The sequence below is a fragment of the Impatiens glandulifera genome, chromosome 2, assembly GCF_907164915.1.
Source record: "Impatiens glandulifera chromosome 2, dImpGla2.1, whole genome shotgun sequence".
Lineage (NCBI taxonomy): Eukaryota > Viridiplantae > Streptophyta > Magnoliopsida > Ericales > Balsaminaceae > Impatiens > Impatiens glandulifera.
In genome coordinates, this window is record NC_061863.1 from 8,313,893 (window position 1) to 8,337,390 (window position 23,498).

Genomic DNA, 23,498 nt, shown 5'->3' on the forward strand with positions numbered 1-23,498 from the left:
GGGGGAAGAAATAAGTTGAGAGGAGAGCGGTTTCTTTTTTTCGGTTTTCAGCTCGGATTAAGGGAGATCAATTCGATCTTGGAGTGAGGTGGATCATTGAACGCGGTTCGTCAGTTGACCCGTGGTTTAGGAGGCGTGAAGGAAAAAGCTGAAAAGAAACAAAACAAGGACGAACTCCCTCGGCGGTAAAGACGGCGATCCCGAAACGAATGAGATGCTGAATAAAGCTCCGGCAACGGATCTGGAAGTTGAGTCGAAGGGTTGAGTCTGTTGTCTGCTGCGCGATGCTGATATCCAAAGGCGCTCTGGTAACTGCCAGACGAAGAGATCCGAGAAGCTCTAGTCTCGGACAACGAACAACTTCGGATGTTCATGGTGCCGGGAACGGTCGTCGGCCGGAGATGGGCTGTGAAGAAGAAGAAGATGAAGATACATCCTTTTCTTTCATTTTATCCAATTTCCCCAATTCTTCTAAGAGTTGCAAAGAGGCCCTTGGGCCATTTATTCTTTCAAAATAATCTAAATACTTTAATTTCGAATTAACTAATTAATTCGAATTTAATTAATTATTGAATCCATGTACTTTCTTTTTATTTTATTTTAATTTCAAACTTTAAACATTCAAAAATAAAATAATTTCTAAGATCCTGTTTATTTCTCAAAATTAATAAATGACTTTAAAATGATGATTAAACATACAAATCACTTTCAAATTCTCTCAAATTCTTCCAAAAATTCAAAAATATTAATTTCTTTAAATATAATTTTTTTCTAAAATCCGAAACTTTTAGAGATTATAGGTTGAATTTCATGAGTCCAAAAATGAAATAAAAAATGTAGCCTCTTTAAAATATATACCCATATAAAATTTTAGAACTATTGGGATCCGTTTGAAAAAACGTCTATCATTTTATAGTGTCTTATTCGGATATCTATAACTTCGAAAATTCTAAACTAGATTCCTTTAAGTTTCTAAAAATATTTGTTACTATCATGTGAAGTTTTGGGAATTTTGGGAATCATTTTTTAAAATAACTCGTTTCAAATGGTTATATTTAGAGTTTTCTTAACTCCGAGAATTTTAAAAGGGAAACACTTAGAACTTTAGATTAGTTTGTTTTTTATTTTATTTTTTCAAAGGAATGAATTTTTAATCTTTGATTCGAATCCTTATGCTCATCATTTACACTCATTTATTCTCCTTTGGGAATTATGATCCCTTTCTTCCTTGGGAATTGTGTTCCATGTTTTTCATTGATTTATCTTTGTCAAGTATCTCGTGAATAGGGTTAACTAACCCCTTGCAAAATGATCAACATTTTTTCACACAAGCATTTTTTTTAATACGTAACCAAACACAGAACTCTTAAAATGAATCTTTAATTTTCTTTTCTTTAGTTATTTGGGAAGAAAATTAAAGTGATGACTCTCAATTCAATTAAATCGATACATCCGCGAGTCTATTGATTTAAAACCTGTACGGGCCAAAGGCATATGCTAAAGAACTCTATTTTCGATTTCTCATCCCTTTCCATATTTTTACGGGATACAGAGGAAGGTAAGTCAATGAATTTTTTAACATAGCTTGTCTTAACATACGAAAAACGTTTTCTCTTAAAAAAACAATGCATGGATCGAACCTACCATAAAAATCACTCGTATCCTACCGCGGAAGCATGTGAGAAAGATAATATATGGGGTCGATAATTTATGGATCGCACAAACCATTCTTAAAGACGAGATATATTTCACTAGGAAAGAGAGCGAAATGAAAAAAAATGCGTACAATGTTAGGAAATTGTTGATTGAATACCGATTGAACCTTCATAATCATGGTTTGTTAGTTTCTTACACATAATTTTCACCATATTTGAGTATGGGTTACTTTTGCATGCATGTGAAGGCTATTGTCGGCATTGGGGGCAATGGTGCTCGATATGATTAAGGAAAAAACTTTTAGGAATATTTGATTTATGAAATTATTATATTTTCAATATATAATGTATGATATACAGTCGGTTAGTTGGATTGAGCAAAACAAAATGATATTCTCAAATGGATCTCGACCATCGAGATTGTTATTAAGTTCTATTTTTATTAAATTGGCGAGGTGAACTCCGTATCATAATATGAGTGTTGGGAAATTGTTGATTGAGTACCAGTTGGAGCCTTTATAATTAAGAAGTTAGTTTTTTCTTACACTTAATTTTCACCATTTTTAGGTCTTGGTTACTTTTGCATGCATGTGGAGGGCTATTGTCGGCATTGAGGCATGATACGGGAAAAAACTAATAAGGAATATTAGTTTTATGAAATTATGATATTTTCAATGTATAATGTATTATAGTCGGTGAGTTGGATTTTGCGAACAAAATGATATTCTTAAATGAATCTCGACCATCGAGACTGTTATTAAGTTCTATATTTATTAATTTGACGAGATGAACTTTGGATCCTAATATGAGTGTTGGAAAATTGTTGATTGAATACCGGTTGTAGCCTTCATAATGAAGAAGTTAGTTTATTTCTTCAATGCTGGATGGCTAGATGCATTAGTCAATGTCAAGATGGCCCAAATTCATTAGTCAATGCTAGATTAACAAGATGGCCATATTCATTACTCAATGCCGATATGACTCGGATGCATTACTCATTGTTAAGATGACTCAAATGCATTAGTCAATGTTATATGATTCAAATGGCCAGATGCATTACTCAATTCCGAAGATGATCCAAATATATTACTCAATGCCAAAGATGGGATATATGCATTGTTCAATGCTAGATATGGCCTATATGCATTATTCAATGCCTAAATGCATTACTCAATCCCAGAGATGACCTAGATGTTCTATCATCTCTCTTCTAGATTCAAAACTGTCTTTAAGACACTTAACAACTTCTTTGTTAATCTAAATATTCAAGTCTACTAAAAAATCTCCACATTAACTTGATTACTCTAAAATATCTCATATGTATTAGTCTTCTCTTCTAATACCTCAATGATGATATTATCTACAAGACACAACATAACTGTTGAATGTGCCTTCTCCTTCAGAATGGTCATCTCAGTGGTTGTTCTTACTCCTACTGGAAACTTCGGTGAACCTCATAAGCTCTGTTGTTTCAGTAGAGCCCGTGTCTTGATTTGTCATTTTATTCCTCCAAAATAACCATCTCAACGGTTATATCTGCTCTTACCGATAATTTTAGTGACCCGTAATTTCTATTATTTCAATAGAGCCTACAACTTGATCTTTCATACTACTCCTTGAGAGTGACCATCTCAACGGTTACTTCTGCTCCTGCCAATAACTTTAGAGATTCCATAAGCCATGTTATTTCAGTAGAGCCCGCATCTTGATGTGCATACTACTTCTATAAATGGACAATCTAAACAGTTATTTTGTTTCTGTTTCTGCTGACAACTTCAACGACCCCATAAGCTCTATTATTTTAGTAGAATCCGCATCTTAATTGTCATAAATTGAAGTTGTTTCTCCTTATGAACTTGTCGATTTTAATTCTTACTACTGCCATCTTAAATGAAAGAACAAACAATCAAATTAACCTCGCTCTGATACTAGTTTGTTATAAAGGAAATACGAGAGATAACGTAAGTAATAAAATTACACATATTTTAACGTAGTTCACCAAGATAAAACTTGGTTACGTCAACGAACAAGAAAGAATATTATTGAAGAGATCCTATATAGATTGCATCATGACAAACTAGAGTTATGACATAAGTTTATATAATACTCGATCTACCAAAACTAAGACTAGAAACGATGCTCTTAAGATAAAGACTTCAACTTTTTAAAGTGTCCGACTACACCTTTAAATAAGTCTCAACTATGTCAATACTATTTAACGCAATTTTATTTTTGACAAACAAAACTATAGAGAAATTAAAACATTTTCCCTTCTCTTTTCTTTTCCTTTTCCTTTCACCACAATAAGTTCGTTCCTTTCATAGTCTAACACTTTCCCTACTGAACCCACTGAAATCGATTTTTAGTCATCATATTTCACTTTCATTGTTAGTTGTCTTCATCGGTAGACCTAGTCAAAAAAACTGTCTTTACCGACCGTTTTAGGATTTTAGAATATATTTTTCATTTAGATAATATAAATGTAACCTTTTGGTTATCAATATTATAACCACATTTTAGATGCTCATTGTCTACACTTATTTTGTGAACGCTAGTTTGCTTCTCTTTCGGAGTGCGATTAATCCCCGCGAACCCACAAACATACTCAACTAAAGGAAAAAAGAATGAAACATGTTTACTTAACTCTATTCTCATCTTGTTCAAATTCCTAGTTGTTTTGAACTCAATATTTGGGGTGTATTTGTAGTTGGACTTAAATAACATTACTAAACAATAAACCTTGCTCTTTGTTTTTCAAAAGAAAAAGTAAACGACACAAAAATAAAAATGACCATCTCCTTCAATTAAGATCTTTTAGAATATCCAAATATAATAATGGATCTCACGGAATAAAATGAGCTCGAGGGCAAACTTAGCAACACTTATAAGTATATTACATGACACCAATTTGTGTTTTAACCTAACAAATGACAAGGTTTCATACCATTCAAATTATAGCCCATCAGAAAATAATCCAGGGAGAACTATATCAATTTCTTATTCAAATCTCAGTCTTATTATCAAAATCAAATAGGCAAGAATGATTTGAACTTGCCATGATTTACAAATTGAGTAGGGTTTGTGCTACTGCTAGCTTTACCAGCATGCAGTAGTTGTCTATGGTTACTTTATTTACTTTGTGGCCTTGAATTCTTAAGCCTTTTGTATGTCTCATTGAATGATTACTAATGGGGACTACCCTCTAGCCAATCAGGCTCCATGCAACGAACCATATGAATGATTTATTACTACATGCCAAAACATTCTCAAACAAACAACAGTAAAATATTTCACATTTTTATGAAATCATCACAATGTATAAACATTGAAAATAAATTATGGCATTAGAAAAGTTAGATTAAGTATTACAATAAATGTTTTTGTTGTTGGGCAGTACTGCTTTGAGCTCGCTTTTTGGGTAGTGTTTGTATGAGTTAGCATTTACTTTAATTAAATATTCATATTGTTGGACTTAAGCGATAGTTTTTTTTTTATGTTAAAAGCTAGCACGCATGACCCTCACAAGTCCACAATCATGGACTCCACTTTTTAAGGCGTTTTAAGTGAGAATCGAATACGTGACCTTTTATCACTAATAAACACAAAATAAATAAGAGTTAGACTAATGTTGAACTTAAATTAATGACATACTATTTTTTTTTTTCTTATTTTGTCTTCTTTCAATCATAAAAACACTTATATTGAAGTTGAATGGTAATTGAGTAATTAAACCAAATGTATTTTTTATACTTATCATGAAACATTAATTGTCAAATCACTAGCATATTCAAATAATAAATATTTTGAATTCAATTCCTACTAATAACCTTTTAGATGAAAAGAGATTATTTTAGTTTTTTAACATCCAAAAGAAAAAAAAATTTGACCATTAAACAATTGCCAAATAATTTTTAACTTGTAAGTTAATTTTGAAAAAGAATTGTTTTTGAATTAGCATCTAAATCAATTTAGTTTACAATGATTAAAACTTATTAATTGTTAAAAGGGTCATTAAGTATTTATAACGCATTAAATAGACCATTAATCAACTATATTGAAGACTTTGAAAAGAGACTAAATAAATTTTATGATATTAGTTGCCCATGATGCTTTGTATGCCTTCAAATTTCCATGATATTAGAAAAGATTAGGTTAGAGAGAAATCTATGTGGGGAACCTATGTCACATGATAAGTTCGATTGATAGGTATTAGTATTGATTAGGATTAGGAAGGCCGTTGTGATTAATTGATGTTAATAATTATTATTGCTCTAATTGATTGATTTATCTAATAGGATGATCATTGATTTGAGCTATTATATATTAATTAGACTTAGTAATGGAGTGTATTTAAGATATTTGTTAAGAATAATGGGTAAATATTGTATATTATTTATATTTTAGGATGCTCAGTATATATAGGTGTTAATTATATATTAATGTCCATACACATTAAGCCCATATCATGGTTTAGAGTTTCTTATTTATATAGTTGACTTTTAACCGTTAAAGAGGTAGAACTTTTGAAATCCATTTATTTGTAACTTGGTATAGAGTCATATAATTAGGGTTATGATTTCTTTTCTATTTTTTCCTTCCTCTCTGATTGTTATTAGGAATGCTTTTGAGGTTGTTTGCACTACTTTGTCATGTCTGAAGGAGGTTAACCAAATTCCAAAAATAGTGATGGTGTTGTTAGTCGGGAATATCATTTAAACTCATCATTCGTTCTTAACCCTTGAATTTGGATGGGTCAAATTATCTTGCATGGTCACAAACTTGTTAATTTTGGTTAAAGCCAATAGAATGCATAAATTCATTAATAGAAAGTCTAAGAAACCTAAGGACAATGATCCGAAATTGGATGATTATGAATCAGACAATGCCATGGAGACAATACAGGGTAACAAGACACTAGAAGAGTACTATTTTGAGTTATGAGTTGACAGAGTTATGGACATATCTAGATCATTATCGCATCTTCAAAGCATAATGTATGAAAGATGCAGAGGCCTATCAAAGGATGTAGAAGAAGACCATCTCATTGACTTCCTAGTTGGCCTAGATATCTACTATGAGCTCATTAAGGTATAATTGATCTGGAAAGTTCCACTCCCTGATGTTCCGACTACCCATGCTCGTATTTAGTGGGAGAAAACTCGATGACATACTATGGTTCCTCAATCGAAACACTCTGATCATTCTTCTCTTAATGTTACCCCTATTCCTTCTACCGCCCCATCAATAGAACTTTCCTCTATTGATAAGAGTCAATCTTTGTGTGATCACTGCCAGAAGATAAGGCATACTTGTGATAAGTTCTTCCTCCTACATCCTCACCTTCATGGCCTTGGTCGTGGTTGTAGAAGAATTCGTGACTTTGGAGGTCATCGTCAGCCTAGTGCTCACCTATTAGTGGATACATATATAGACATATGGTATGAACACTCCTTCACCGGCAATAGAGGCTCTTTTGATGACTTCTAAGATGAGTGCTCTTCGCAGCTTGCTAGCTCCTTCCACATCCTCTCATTTTACTCATTCCAGTATGACTTCCGCCCTAACATCCACATAGTCTTCTTCTAACTCTTGAATCATGGATTCAAGAGCCTTTAACCATATAACAGATTCTTCTAACTTGTTTAGCTCTTATTTGTCTTAACAAAATACTGCTCGGGTTATAAATGGATCCCTTGTACCTATTCTAGGAAAGAGGTTTATTCAACTTTCTTCCAAATTACATTTGAATATTGTCTTACATGTTCCATCATTCATTTCAAATATGTTATTTGTTAAACGTATTACATAGTCTCTCAATTGTTCGGTAACATTTTTCCCTTCTCGTTGTGTTTTCTAGGACATAGCAATTAGTTAGACGATTGATGGGACTAAAGTCTGCAATGACTTATATGTCTTGGAGAATGTGCCTATTTTATCACCGATGGTCTACCAAGTATCAACTAGCTCATCGTTAGAGTTTTTGCATTCATGACATAGACGTTGTGGTCATCCCTTATTTGTTGTATTAAAAAATCTTTTTCCTACTTTAACTAGACAATATAGTAGGTCTGACTTTATGTGTGAATCATGTGAGCTTGTGAAACATAAACATTCCAGTTATCCTATTAGTAATTAGAGGAGCATGACTCAATTTTCTATTATTCATTCTGATGTTTAGGGCCCATCTCGGGTTATTGGTCATTCCAGTTATAGATGGTTTATTAATTTTATTGATTTCCATACTCGTCTCACTTGGATTTACTTACTTCATCACAAAATGAAGTATTTGAATGCTTTAAATTATTTTATTCTTTGATTCATACATAATTCCAAGCAGCTATACAGATCATATAGACTGAAAATGGTACAAAGTATACTAAAAGGAGTTTTGAGTCTTACTTATCCTCTCATGGAATTATGCATCTTACTACATGTGTCAAAACTTATGAGCAAAATGGGATAGTAGAGAGAAATAATGGGAATCTTTTAGAGGTTGCTAGGTCTCTTATGTTTACTATTCATGTTCCTAGTTTTCTATGGAGAGATGCAGTTTTGATTGCATCATACTTAATTAACCCTCTTTTCCTCTATCGTTCTCAAGTTCAAGTCTCCAACATCATTTCTCCCACATACTTCAAAACATCCTCTCCCAGTTCGTGTATTTGGATGTGTTTTCTTTGTTCATAACTCTACTCCATAGCGTTGAAAGTTGAATCCCCGAGTTCTAAAATGTATCTTCATCGGTTATTCTCCAACTTAGAAAGGGTATAAATTTTATCATCCTCCCACTAAACGAGTGTTTATTAGTCATGATGTCACTTTTTGGGAGTCAACTCCTTATTACACCTCCAACTCATGTTTATCCCTTCAGGGGGAGAGTTTAGAAAAAGAAGAAATAAACATGGAGCCTTCTTCGATTCCCATCCTTGTCACTCAGGGAGAACATAAAGAGTCATTCCCTCTTCCTTTTCCAAGACAGGAGGAGAGCGAATCACCTTCTAGTGGAAATCAGGTTTGACACTCGGTAGACTTGATGGACCGAATTTTTGACATACTCATGCAAACAACATGGAGATGCTATATTTCCTCCTCAATTGTCTGATCCGAAGTTAGTCCCAATATTTCTCATTCCTTCAATACAAGCAATAATCCTTATCTTTTTGACCTTGATCTTCCCATAGCTGCTAGAAAAGGTTCTAGAAAATGTATTCAACATCTTATTTCTAACTTCGTTTCTTATGATTTTTTATCTCCTTCCTATTGTGTCTTTGTTTCCATTTTGTCTTCTTTTCCTATGTGTTGGTATAATGCTACATTTGAACCAAAGTAGAGAAGTGCTATGAGTGAAGAGATGAATGCTCTTATGAAGAGCGACACATGAGATCTTGTGACTCATCCTGTTGACAAGAAAATAATTGGATGCAAATGGGTGTTCATAGTAAAATATAAGCCATATGAAATAGTTAAAAATTACAAGGTAAGATTAGTTGTGAAGGGGTACACACAAATACTTGGGATTGACTATCAGGAGACGTTTGCTCCCATTGCCAAGATGAACTCCATTCAAATCCTAATTACTTGTGTTGCCAATCTAAGATGAAATCTTTAGCAGCTTGATGTGAAGAATTCATTTTTGCATGGCAACTTAGAGGAAGAAGTTTATATGAATGTCCCTCATGGCTTCTCATATCACATTATAGAAGGAAAAATGTGTAACCTCAAGAAAACTTTGTATGGGCTAAAACAATCTCCTAGAGCATGGTTTGAGAGATTTCACAATGCTATGATAAAGTTTGAGTTCAAGTAGACCAACTCAGACTATACAATGCTTGTTGAAAGACGATGATGTAAGATTACAATATTGATTGTGTATGTCAATGACATCATTGTGATGATGTAGACAAGATTCACTCAATCAAATAACAGTTGGAGACTGAGTTTGAGGTCAAAGACTTGGGTTCGTTACGGTACTTTCTTGAATTGAGATAGCTAAATTATCTTGTGTGATATTTCTCTCCCAACAGAAGTATGTCCTTGATCTCTATCTGATACTAGGATGCAAACTTGTGGACTCGCCTTTTGAAGATAATCATAAGTTTTTCAGAGGACTTGGTACCAAGGTGGATAAGGAGAGATAACAACAGTTAATTGGGAGACTTATGTACCTTTCACATACTAGGCCTAACATTGCATATGTTGTTGGTGTTGTGAGCCAATACATGCATGATCCTCGTGAGACTCATATGGATGTAGTTCATCGCATTCTGAGATACTTGAAGGCAACATCGGTAAGGGTTTATTGTTTAAACTACACGATCACCTAGATGTTCAAGGATATACCAACTCAGATTGGGCTGCCTTCTTGGATGATAGGCGTTCCACTTTAGGTTACTATTCCTTTGTTGGAGGTAACCTGGTAACTTGGCGCACAAAGAAACAAACAGTGGTAGCAAGGTCTTGTGTCGATGCAGAGTATAGAGCTATGGCTCTTGGCGTTAGTGAGCTCTTGTGGACACGGTCTCTTCTTATAGAACTTGGTTTTACACCAACTGGTCCTATAAAGCTATTTTTGATAACAAGACTACTATCTCTATTGCTCATGATCTGGTTCAACATGATCGAACTAAGCATATTGAGATTGACCAGCACTTCAACAAGGAGAAGATTCTAGCAGTCTCCTCTATACCCCTTATGTAAAGACTGCTGATTAACTTGTCGATGTCTTAATTAAGGGTCTTAGTAGTAGAGATTTTATTCTCATTATAAGCAAGTTATGCATGATAAATATCTTCGCTCCAACTTGAGGGGGAGTGTTAAGAATAATGAGTCGATATTGTATAATATTTATATTTTAGGGTGCTTAGTATGTGTTAAGTATATATATTAAGGCTCATATACATTAAAGCCCACATTAGGGTTTATGATTTCTTATTTATATATAGTTGTCTTCAACTATTGGAGATACATAACTTCTGAAATCCTTTTATTCGTAACTATATTATTTCAAGATCATTTAAATGAAATTCTTAAGTCTAACATTCTCCTATAAAGCCTAGAAGATTTTTACTAAGTAAGGAAATTTGCAAATTCAAGAAGGAATTCATGAAAGCAGTGTTCAACTCATCTCAAGAGATTAATACTTTGAATATTCACCACTTCTTTCTATATATCATTATGGTGACTTATAAATGGAGATCATTTAGAGAGCCTTTGTAGAGGTGCATTAAAGATAATTCATTTGCTCAATTGGAGCTTATACGCAATCTGTTGGGTTTTGGGATCATATTTAATTAGAGTTTATATATTGTAATTAGGCTTTAAGTCTTTATTGGGCTTAAGAGTAGTAGTTTAGTCTTTTTGCCTTTTGATGTATTCTTATAAATAGAGACATTATAGTCTAGGGTTATTTGGACCATTATTTCATGGAATATCAATAGAAAGGACGACTCCCCGAGGATGTAGGCATTGTTGGCCGAACCTTGTTATATATTTGTGTTTTTTATTATTCTTACCACTTTATCTTTATATCTTCTTTTATCATGTGTTTAAATTAGATATTTTCTTAACAAGTGGTATCGGAGCATGTTTTGAGAATGTTTAACCTAATCATTTTGTGAAGATATGATGGAAACCCTAACCACCATTGAAGAAATTGTTGGATATTTGTGCTGTTGTTGAAGATTGTTGGTTATTTGAGAAAACGACATTGATGGCAGAAGATTTAGCCACTGTGAAGATTTGAGTCGAAATCTTCAATTGTTAAGGAGACGTCAACGGTCATTAAAATATTTATTAGTTTTGGGTGATAATGTCTTGAGAAGAAGAGAGAATAAGACAATGAGTTTTTTGTTCTTCTCGAAGGCGCCAATGGGGGCAGGTGACAAAAATTCGTCGTGTAGGCAACGCACTAGAATGAAGAAGATGAGGTATATTCTTTTGACTTATTTTAATTTGGGACATAAAAAGGAAAAAATATATATCTCCATATATATTTCTATATATATTCCATATAAATAGATATTATATTATGATATAATATAATATATAGAGATGAGCCAAGAATCTTTCAAGCACTCAATAACTAAGACTTTTTCAACTAAGACTTTTTATTTAAGTCTCGTTTGATTTCATAAAATAGGTTTAAAACCTATTTGATTTCAATTTTCACAAGTAAAGACTTGTTTGATTTTAATCAAATTCTCAAAGCTTTATATGCTTTGATCCTGAATTTGTATTGAGGCTTGTTTGACTTGAATTTCTCAAATATGGAGATTTATCTTCTTATTATTAAATGGAGAGATTGAAAATTGAAGTTGAAAAAGAAGGTGGAGTGCTTATTTGATGTTGCAGATTGTGGAAGACAGTTGATGCAACATGTAAAAGGTTTTTAATTAAAACAGGTGGCTTTAATGTTTGTTTGCAAGAGTGTGGTTTTGATATGTGTGTATAAGGGCTGAATTTGGATTTTTGCATCAAATCTTGTGAGTATGTTTTGATTGGCAATCCCGGTAAGTGTTGGTGCGAAGTTGTCAAGGGGTTGTTGATACCTCAAGGGTTCTACCAAGAATTATAATTTCTAAGGTATGAGTTGAGGGTGCATTAATCATATATATGGTTTGTTAGATTTTTTCTATGCAGAATTTGGATAGAAGAATGTAGAGAACAAACGATACATCTTCATTCTTGTTGAAAATTAGTTTGAGGTTTATTATAACCAGTGTTCTAAACGGCGGTAGGCGGTGGCGGAGCGGTAAGTGACTGCCTACTGCCTCGGGTGCCTAAGCGGTGCCTAGGCGGTTGAATATAAATATAATAAAGATGTTCTATAATTATCATTTTACTAAAAAGTCAAATTAATATTCTCTAATATAGTAACATTTAACAAAAATAAGTATATAGACGAGCTGGAGAAGAGATATATGATTAGATGATCTAAGAAGATGTAGATGAATGAGATAAGAAACAGAAAAGAAGAAGATAAATGAATTAAAATGTAAAGAGTCATTTCAAAATTTAAATAAATAGTGGGTGAAAGAGTTTTTTATTAAATATATATATACATATATTAATATTAGTAATTAATTAATTAAAAATAATAAATAATTAAATAATTTGACCGCCTCATGTATAGGCGGACCGGTGTTGGACCGCCTACCGCCTAGGCGCCGCCTAGGCGGCCGCCTCGACCGCCATTTAGAACACTGATTATAACCGATTGTTGTCTTGGCATACATGAGTGACATTATTTTACTATGTTAAGTAGGGGTGCTCATCGGTTCATTTTTCGGGTTATTTGAGTTCCTTGGTTCGATTTATTCGAATTTTTGTTTTTTAGCCAATTCGAAAAATGAACTGAATTCGAATAAATTTTAATTAAACCGAACAGAATTCGATATTTGGTTCGAATTTCAAATAATTCGAATTCAAACCGAATTCGTTTTTATTTTTATTTTTTGAAACTAGCATAACTCAAAATAAATTACACCAGCCGGAAATTGAACCAGGGTCTGTACCGTGGCAATGTATTATTCTACCACTAGACCACTGGTACATTTGTTATTTTTTTCATTATTAAATCTTAAGTTCAAAATATTCTAATTTGATTATTTTGAACTTTTTCTTAAGCTAAGTTTGAAAGAATAAATAATAAAAAAATGAATTCGGTTTTCAGTTTGGTTTTCGAGTTGAAACTCAAACTCGAAAACTAATTCGAAAACCGTATTTGAATTTGAATTGGTTTGAAATTCGATTTGAAAACCAAAAATGAAATTCGAATTCGGTTTATTCGAATTTGGTGAATTTGAATTCGGTAGGATATTCGGTTCAGACCAAATATTGAACACCCTTAATGTTGAGGGCTTTGACTTTAAGAAATTCTCGGCTAAAATGAGTTTGGAGAGATTTTTCTTTGGAAAACGGTTACTAAAGAAGTCAAAATTAATAAAAGAGGTAGAGAGAAAATCTAACAGCAGATTTTCGCCTACAGCCGCGCAAGGTTCATCAAACTGACGATCAAAGATTCAAACGGAGTCCGATTGCGCTGAGATTTTGTCGAGAGGATTGGTAACTCATTCCTCTACATTTTCAACGGTCGGATCAAGGTTTGAATGTCTCAAAGTATGTTTTATGGGGCTTAAAGTGTCTTCCCAATTTTAGTTTTATTTGGGACCAAAAAGTTTGTATCTTTTTGGTTATGACCTTTTATCTTATCGGAAGAGCTAATCAAGATGAAGACGGTTGTGAGATTATGTGCTTTAACACTTGACAAAAACATGATCAGGTATGGAAAGTTGTTATCAAAATAGTGTTTATCGATGACAACATTGTCGACATGTTGACAGGGCAATCCTTCAGGATAAATTGCAAGATTGCATTGAGTTGGCGGGTGATTAAAAATTAAAACAATTCCAGTTAACACATATTATGAATGAAAGACCAGGATGAGAAATGTGAACACTAATGAAAGACACTTATAAGTTGAGGTGGAGACATCTTGAGAGAAACTCTCAAACGACCAAGAAGAAATCATTGCATTATCTTCTAATGTGAGAAGATAAATAAAAAAAATCTTGAGTGGGATTCCTAGTCATGAAAAAGGGGCTAGATATGAGACTCGATTAATTCAAATGTGATAATTTTGTTACTTCTTTTATTCTATCTTAATTGTCTATACATTGTGGATCGTATATTAAATGAATGAGATGATTAGATCTTGAATGGAATTCCTAGTCATGAAAAAAGGGCTAGATGAGAGGTCCAATCAATTCAAATGTAAAGATATTCGTAATTTTTTTCAGAGAAACTATAGATGATCATTTGAAACATTGGTGAAGACAATTGAAGATAGATAGTAAATCTTGAAATAATAATCTTGGATTGCTAGGCGTTTTTGGATTCAAGAAACTAGCAGATTGCAAGCTAATTTGGTCAAGGAGAAGTATGAGGTTCAAGTTGGTAGAGTATGCAACGTTCAAGACAAGATGGGTGACAAATGCTTTGTCAGATTTTGAGCCAAAGAAAAGAGATGTCGTGATAGCCTAATTTATTTGTTATGAAGTAGACGATAAAGGTTCGTCTTGCGTCTTCTCGTTTTCCTATCAATATCTTATTTTGAGGAAGTAGACGATGGAAGTTTATTTTGAGTGTCCTCAGTTTTCGATAAATATCTGATTTTGAAAAAGTAGACGATGAAAGTTCGTTTTGGGTCTAATCGGTATTTTGGTTTCATTCGATTATTGGACTTGAAAATTAAGACACTCGGTTTGTGGCAAACAAAGGTAAAAACTATTTTGACATAATAAAGAATTGTTAATTCTAGTTTCCGCATATGTCAACGGGTATGAACAAAGATTGGGAAGAGTTGTTGAATGTCTCTCATCGTTAAAATAACGTGGTTAACCAAATTTATTTAGTGTTATAAACTCTATGATTTTATCGTCTAAGGGTTTTTGAGCGGAAGTGGAGGTATAATGATTTATCTCGTGAATGGCTCGAGCAGTTAAGATTGATGTGTGGCTCATAACTTTTTGATGGTGCGATATACGTGATGGTGGAGATTGTTATTTTTCTAAAGGCTCTTGAATGAAAGTGGAGGTACGGAAAGTTATCTCATGAAGAGTAAATGTGAAGATTGAAGTGTTGAACTCACTTATTTTGATGGCTTGTTTTTTGTCAATGTGTGGGTACGACTCGTGTATTTCCTAAGGGACGTGAAATTCGTCAAGCTGGAGATTGTTGAAATTGTATTTTATTCATCACATCTCAATAAGCGCGGTATTCGCCCAATGTGGAGATTGTTGGGTTTTGGGCTCATATTTAATTAGAGTTTATATATTGTAATTGTGCTTTAAACCTTTATTGGGCTTAGGAGTAGTAGTTTAGTCTTTTTTGACTTTTGATGTACTCTTATAAATAGAGACATTGTAACCTAGGGTTATTTGGACCATTATTTCATGGAATATCAATAGAATGAATGACTCCCCGAGGATGTAGGCATTGTTAGTCGAACCTCGTTATATCATGTGTTCATTATTATTCTTTACCACTTTATCTTTATATCTTCTTTTATCGTGTGTTCAGATTAGATCTTTTCTAAACACAATTATGGGTCAACTCGACTTAATTCTAATTTCAATTCTCAAAAGCTAATTTTGTCTATATCTCAAGGAAAATATTGTGGTGGAAACTCTAAAGAATCAAATTGTGTATAGAGGTTTGCTTTGCTCAACTTTTCTTGTTCGTCATTCCATTTGGCATACTTTCTAATTCATCACCCCATTTAGCTAGGTTAAGTCTTTTTTTTTTCTTTTTCAAATTTTGAGACAAATAATAATTGATATAAAAATGTTTGTTGAATAGTCGATAATGTACAAATGCTTCAAATATTTGTTTTGTGGTAGGGAAGACTGAAATAAAAAGATTTATTGAAGACCGAGATTTTGTTAGGTAAAATATTTTTAGGCAATAGTTAGGATGACCTATGTGACTCAACTCAGATGATAAGGGAAATTTAATTTTTGGGTAAAAATAATAATAATTATTGGATAATTTGAAAGTCTAGACCTTAAAATTTTATGAAAACGTGCTAAACAACATCCTTTTTCACTTGAAAAAAAATTAAATATCTCGAACTCAGGTATATATATATATATAGTTACTGGTATTCATCAAATTAATTTTATATATTTTAAAACAAAACTTTTAACACAAATGTTTTTTATCATTACAATTAAACAAATAAATAAAACATAACAATAAATTAACACATAACATTAAAAAAATAAGACATACATTCTAAAATAATATCAGAAAATTTGGAATGGACTTATAAAAATAAAGAAAAAGTTATAAATAAAATGAGTGAATTAATGTGAAATTTTTTTAAGAATTATAAAATTAGGGTCATGTAAATTTTATTTCCCTCAATCATTAATAGATCCATATATATATATATATATATATATATATATATATATATATATATATATATATATATATATATATATATATATATATATATATATATATATATATATATATATATATATATATATATATATATATATATATATATATATATATATATATATATATATATATATATATATATTATTAACCTATTATTTTTTTAACTATTATTTTTATTGTTATTTCATACTCATACTATTTATTTATAAATGTTCAGGAATACTTCAACTTATGATTTTAGGATCACGAGTACTATGATATATTATTTAGCTAAGATAATATTCTTATACAAATCACTTTTTTTTGTAATATGAAAAATAATTTACCATTTTTACTTCATTTCAAATAAAGATTTTTATTATTATTATAATCAAATTAATTTTCTAATCATGCTCAGAATTATTGTAATTTTTTACTCTAACAAATAAAGATATTTTAGATGATAATATTTAACATAAAATTAGGGTCATGTATATATATATATCGGTACAGATCCAAAAATTATGGTACGGATGGGTTTAATTCTTTTTTTAATTGTTTCGTAAAACTAAAATAAAAAAAATAATATGTACAATAATGTGATTTTAAAATTATCAAATTAGTCAATAGAAAAATAATATTTAAAATGTTGTAATATGTTTCTAATGATGATATTAATTAGTTTAATAAATTATTATAAACTATTACTTCACATAAAATAAATAAACATAATTTGAGAGATAAAAAATATCTATAAATTATAAAATACTTGAATAATCATATCAAATAAATTCTAAAAATAATTATAATCCAAATAATCATAATCAAACAAATTCTTAGAAAAATAATTATAATGAATATATACATCTAGAGCTAGAGCTTATTTGATATTAAGTATTTTATAATTTTATCTAAAATTTAATATTTTTTTATATTTCACTTTATTTATTTCATCATTTATTTTATTCATGAAATAATAAAATATTATTTATTTAATGTACTCTTTAATTTTTCTCTCTCATATATTTAAAGGGTAAAATAATTTATTAATTTTATAAATTAATTAATATAAAAATTAAACAAAATAAATATTTTATCTAAAAACTCAAAATAAAATAAAATAAGTATAATCCCCTCTCCCCTAAAATCAGAACCAAATAATAATATATCTCAAACCTATATATATATGATTAAATTACTATTTATGACTCTGATTTAGGACGAGTTAATAAAGCTGGAATTTGATTAAATGATATGATACACAATTTGAATTGTATAATGAGACTCAAACTATCAATTTTATTAGTCATTTAAAATTTTTATCTCAAAAATTAAAGAATTGGTTTCTTATTTTGACATGATAGCTTTTAATTATTTATTACATTTGAAAATAAAGGGTGTTTATAACTAAAATAATTTTTTTTATTCTGATCACGACAAGAAGCTCCTTCCTCAAACAATACTATATTTGCGCGACAAGAAGCTCCTTCCTCAAACAATACTATATTTGCGCGACAAGAAGCCCCTTCCTCCCACAATATTATAATTGCGACTCAACCTCTCCAAGCTCTCGTCACCAACGATTTGATCTCCAACCCTGCGGCAATGCCCTGCCACAATGTTGTTCAACCTCTCGCGACTTCAAACAAACTTAGGCGATAATCTCCGTGAGCTAAATTCTTCGACCATACCAAGGTATTAAAAATAAATTTAGGATGTATGGTTTAATACATAAATCTTTATACTAAAATTAAATTATGATTCTTGGACTACTGGATTTGTTCATCTTAGTTTTTCCTCTTTGATAATTCTCGTAAAAAGGTTTTGTGTTATTATAACGTCAAAGTAAAGCCGGAGATTGTGCAGACGGTTGGGTAAACGCAGTTAGTAAAATCTTCAGGGACTTGTCGAGTGATAGAAATTGGACTAGGGATTGATTGGGCGCTTGCATTAATAGCACTTGCATTTGCAACGTCGACGACGTCGCTGGTTGAAGCCTTAAAGGTAACCATGTCGGAGTGAGTGTTCAAGATGCGAGAAAGATACGTTTAGGATACATGCGGTTCTTCTTAATTTGTCATGTCACAATTAACAAAAAAAAATTATAAGAAATGTTTACATTAAGCAACATGTAGTTTTTGTTATTTAATTATTATACTATCATGAATAATTATATTTTATTAAAAACAATCATGTTAAAATAGAAAAACAAAACGTTTAAGTTTAAAATTACAATAGTTTGAGCCTATTATGATACCATTAAAAGATCGAGTCTTAATTGATGAGACGTTTAAAGATCGGGTCTCAAATGTTAATTGTACTCTAAAAAAAAAAATATAAAAAAGGAAAAAATATAAAAAAGGCAAAAGTTTATTACAACAATATTAATCACTTAATTAGTGTCTATAATTTTGAAAAAATAATTATTAGAAAAGATGTTGTCATCAATACATTAAGTATAATATTATTATAATATTTTTCAAATATATTATTAAATATGATGATGCATATATATAAGAGGTTCAAACATCATCTATAATAAATATGCATTAAAATATTTTTGCTTTGGTAGGTGAGTTATTTTGTTGACCTTAGAAAGTACCTTTTTTATTTATTTTTCATGAAAATTAATTTTCTCAATATTTATAATTAGTTGAGCAGTAATGGATTTTATTTTCACTCTTTTAAAAAAAAATCTTAATTTTTATATTTAAAAAGATTTAATACTTTATTGACAAATAATTAACACATAAATGAAAATTCATAAATTAACACATAAGTTTAATAACAAGCCAATTAATCAAGACTTCAAATAAATCAGAAAACTTAATAATAATTGTTTTCATAGACTCAAATAAGTATATTTAGTATTAGTTTTATGATATGGAAATATTTAGGAAGAAAACTTAATTATATACATTTCTTATTTATTAAATCACAAAAACACACAAACAAAAGTTTCATTGAGAGTGAAAATTGAAATAAAATGAATAGAATTCATAATTTACATAAAATGATGTATCAATAACTAATATTTATTTAGACAACTCAATTGCATATTTCTGTGCTTAATTAGTGTATTATTTCGTTTTGGTTTTGTTTGAAAATACTTAAAATTGAACTGAGTTGAATTTGAAAAAAAATATTATTAAATTTATTAATTTATATTTTATAATTAAGATATATTTTAAAACATTATATAATAAATTAAATATTAAAGAAAAAGTTTTTAAATAAATTTATACTTTTTTTTTTACAAATTTAGAATCTTGAAGTTTCTAAATAATTTCAACTTTTATAAAAATACATCTTTTTTATTAATTAACCTACTAAAGAAAGTACTTTTCATATTTTATCATTGACAATTTTCAACCCTCCTCTCTATATGAAGTGGAACCCTAAACACTTTTTTTCCACAATTTGACCATCTCTCTCTCTCTCTCTCTCTTTATCTCTCTCCCTCTCTCTCTAATGAATTTTGTTTCCATGGAAGCCATGACCGAGATGCTTGGTGAGATGACAATGCAAGTGGATCTAAGTGCTGAGCTCCCACCAAATACTGATCATGACATTCATGAAAAGGAAAGCGATGAACCTCATCAAGTGGATAATGAAGAAGAGAAGATTTCAACATTGAAACTCAATCCATTGGCTAAGGAGTTTTATCCCAGTGAATCATACTTGTTGGATCCTAACAACAATCAGGATCTTGCAAACAAGCTGGTTCCCACGAGAAACTCTGATAAGGTATATGTTAAATCTCTCAAAAAGAATTATTGATATATGAGATTTGATAGATCATCTTGTATATGCATGTTGTTTAACTTGAAAATGATTATTCAACTTGTTGTTACCTTGTTTTTGTTGCATTTTGTAGATATGAATGGTTAGATCCGCCTAGATTTAGTAATTCAAGTGAAAAGAAATGTTCTTGTACCATAAATATGATTTATATCAATTGATTTTGCTGTATTATGGCTGGTTATTTAATCAACAAGTTTATAATTGTTGGATTTGAGAAGTTCTTGGTTGATTCTGTCAGTATTATGTCCGGTTATTTGATAAGTTTATATTTGTTTGGATCTCATTTTTATTGCATGATTAAAAGATATATAATATGTTTTCCAAACTCGGCGTGTTTTTTAATTTTGTCGCTATATAAATGATTTTTCAATCATTAATAATGTTATGATGGGTTGAGAATGTTATTAAGATTAATCGAATTATTAATCTAATAGATTTTTTATGTTGTAGGGGAGGAGGAATACGCGTAGGAGAAGAGCAATGTATAATGTAACGAATAATGTAATGCAGATATTTCCAAAGGAAGACGTCAAGCGAACTGTTTATGTTGCCAATCTTGATCCCATTGTCGGTGAAACTATTACATATTTTTATTATTCAATTAGATGAATTAATTCAAGCATCTTAAATTAATTTTTAATGATATATTTTTGCAATTTTGCTAGATCACTGAAGAACAAGTTGCTGAGTTCTTTGGTAAAAACTGTGGAGAGGTATAATTGTTTTTCATTTATTTTAATTATTATCAATTTTGAAATATTTGATATTTCCTTACAAGATTAGTGTTATGCAATTATGAAAGATATATATCAATTTTAGTTATGATAAATGTAAAAAATATTAAGTAAAAGGATATAAGAAAATATAGAAAAGGGAATAAATATATTTAAAATCTTAATAAATTAAAAAAGGGAAATTATAATTAAAATGGTTAAAATTTAATATTTTAACTTTTTCCAAAAATAAAAATAGTCATTTGGTCAATGCTTAGTGTAATATTAGACAAGTGTCTCTATTTCTAAAATATATTAGATTAACAAAATAATAATATATTACTAGTGATTTTAGTGATCTCATAATATAAACATTTAATTATAAAAAATATAATATATAATTAGTAACCTCGTCACATATATTTAATATCAATAGATTTATATAATCTATAAAAGAAGATGAATACATAAATATGTTAGAAAGTTAAAAAATACAATTTAAAAGATTAATTGCATATAATTTTTATTGTTCAGTAATAAAAATACATATATATTGACTTTTTTTTTCCTATTCTTATAATAAGATATAATCTAAAAATAATAATTATAGAAAAATATTTATTAATTAAAATGTTCCAAAATTTTGTGCTGACACATTTGTGTAAACTTTAAATTAAAATATATAATAATATTTTATGAAAATAACACAAGTCATAATTTTAAATACATGATTCTATTATATATAACTTTAATAACATTTAAAGATACATTTTTTAAAATTGCAAAATTTCATTCATTTTGTTTTATTATTTTTCAAGGTTACTAAATGGCGCATTTGCAACAAGCACCGATCACATCTTCGCTTCGCTTTCGTGGAGTTCTCTAACGAGGGTAAATCGTTTTGTTTTGATTAATTACTTTGTACATCATTGAACAAATTATCATCTTACTAATGGTTTGTAATTACAATTATTATAGAGAGTGCTAAAAATGCTTTGCGTTTTGCTGGAATGCAAATGGGTTCCTATTGTTTGACGATTGTGCCTTCAAACTCTAGTATTGTTTCGGTGAATCCCAAGCTTCTTCCAAAGGTACTACACTGTTTATATCGATCTACACTACAATTGCAAACTTTTTTTTAACCGAAAACTGTTCAATTTAAGTTATGACATTAATTATTATGAATTTTTCAAAAAAAAAAAAGATCACAAACATATGTGATTAATAAAAAAAATTCACAATTACAATTTATACATTATTTTTATGGGATTTCTTACTCAACTCATTACTGTTTTTTACAATTGCAGTCTGAAGAGGAAATGAATTTGTGTGCCAAAACCATTCACTGTTCGAATGTAGACAAAGTGGTACGTTATTTGTATAAATAGTGTGATTTCAATTACTTTTTAACTAACATTATCAATGCAGATTTCCGAATTTGTTCTTAAAAAATTCTTCAACGATCACTTTGGAGAGGTAATAACTGTCAAAACATTCAAAATATTAATTAAATCTTCATGAATATTAGTCGTTTATCTAAACCCTATACTGATCATAAACGTAGATTACTCGAATGAAGTTTTTGGGTGATGCTTTGCACCCGACGCAAACTGCCTTTGTGGAGTTTGCTACTGTAAGTTTTACGAGATTTCAATTAGTTTATAGATGAAGTTTTTTATTTGTGTTGTTTTGAAATTAAACATTTACATGTTATATATATATATACAGGTTGAGAGTGCAACTATGGCTCTTGAATGTAATGGGAGGGTCTTGGGAGACCTACCTATAAGGTAAAATTATTTAAAAATTACCCATTTAATTAGTTTATAGGAAACATGATTATTAATTAAACTTATGATATTAAACTGTTACAGGGTGAGCCCTTCAAAAACTCCTATCTGGATGAAGAATTGAAGTCTTATGGACCAGTTTGTTTCTTATTATGAAGAACTATATACTATGTTTGCATTTGGTAACAATTTTAACTATTTTGAATGTTGTTGCTCTCCTCTTCCTCCCCTGGCTACTCTTTGGTTATTTTCATTTAATTCAGTATGACTTTGAATTTATAAATTTCCAATTTGCATGTTATTTTGTGGTTTATTTGTACTAAATTTGAATAGGTAGATAGATTTATTCAAATAGGGAATTGAAATGAATGGGTATCTTCAAAACCAATCATCTTCTAGAGTGGATGTGAATTTTAGTTGGACCAATGGTAGCAATTGGACTAAGGAAATAACCTTGTTTAGTTTGCATTTTTTAAATGTTTTTTTAATAAAGAAACTTAAAAATTAAGTGATTTGATTAGTGGATAATCAATAAAAATAAAATTAGATTTTTTTTATTTGTTGAAATAAATCATATGAGCCTAGGATTG

General features: G+C 30.2%; 1 protein-coding gene across 1 annotated transcript; it reads left to right on the forward strand.

The window, feature by feature from the left end:
• Window positions 1–20,096: 20,096 nt before the first annotated feature.
• Window positions 20,097–23,032, forward strand: LOC124924285 (polyadenylate-binding protein-interacting protein 9-like). The gene is made up of 10 exons (XM_047464344.1): window positions 20,097–20,348; window positions 20,856–20,972; window positions 21,071–21,118; window positions 21,937–22,009; window positions 22,097–22,209; window positions 22,426–22,485; window positions 22,547–22,594; window positions 22,683–22,751; window positions 22,847–22,908; window positions 22,993–23,032. Exons 1-10 carry the CDS (start codon window positions 20,097–20,099, stop codon window positions 23,030–23,032), a joined length of 882 nt encoding a protein of 293 aa, XP_047320300.1.
• Window positions 23,033–23,498: the final 466 nt, after the last annotated feature.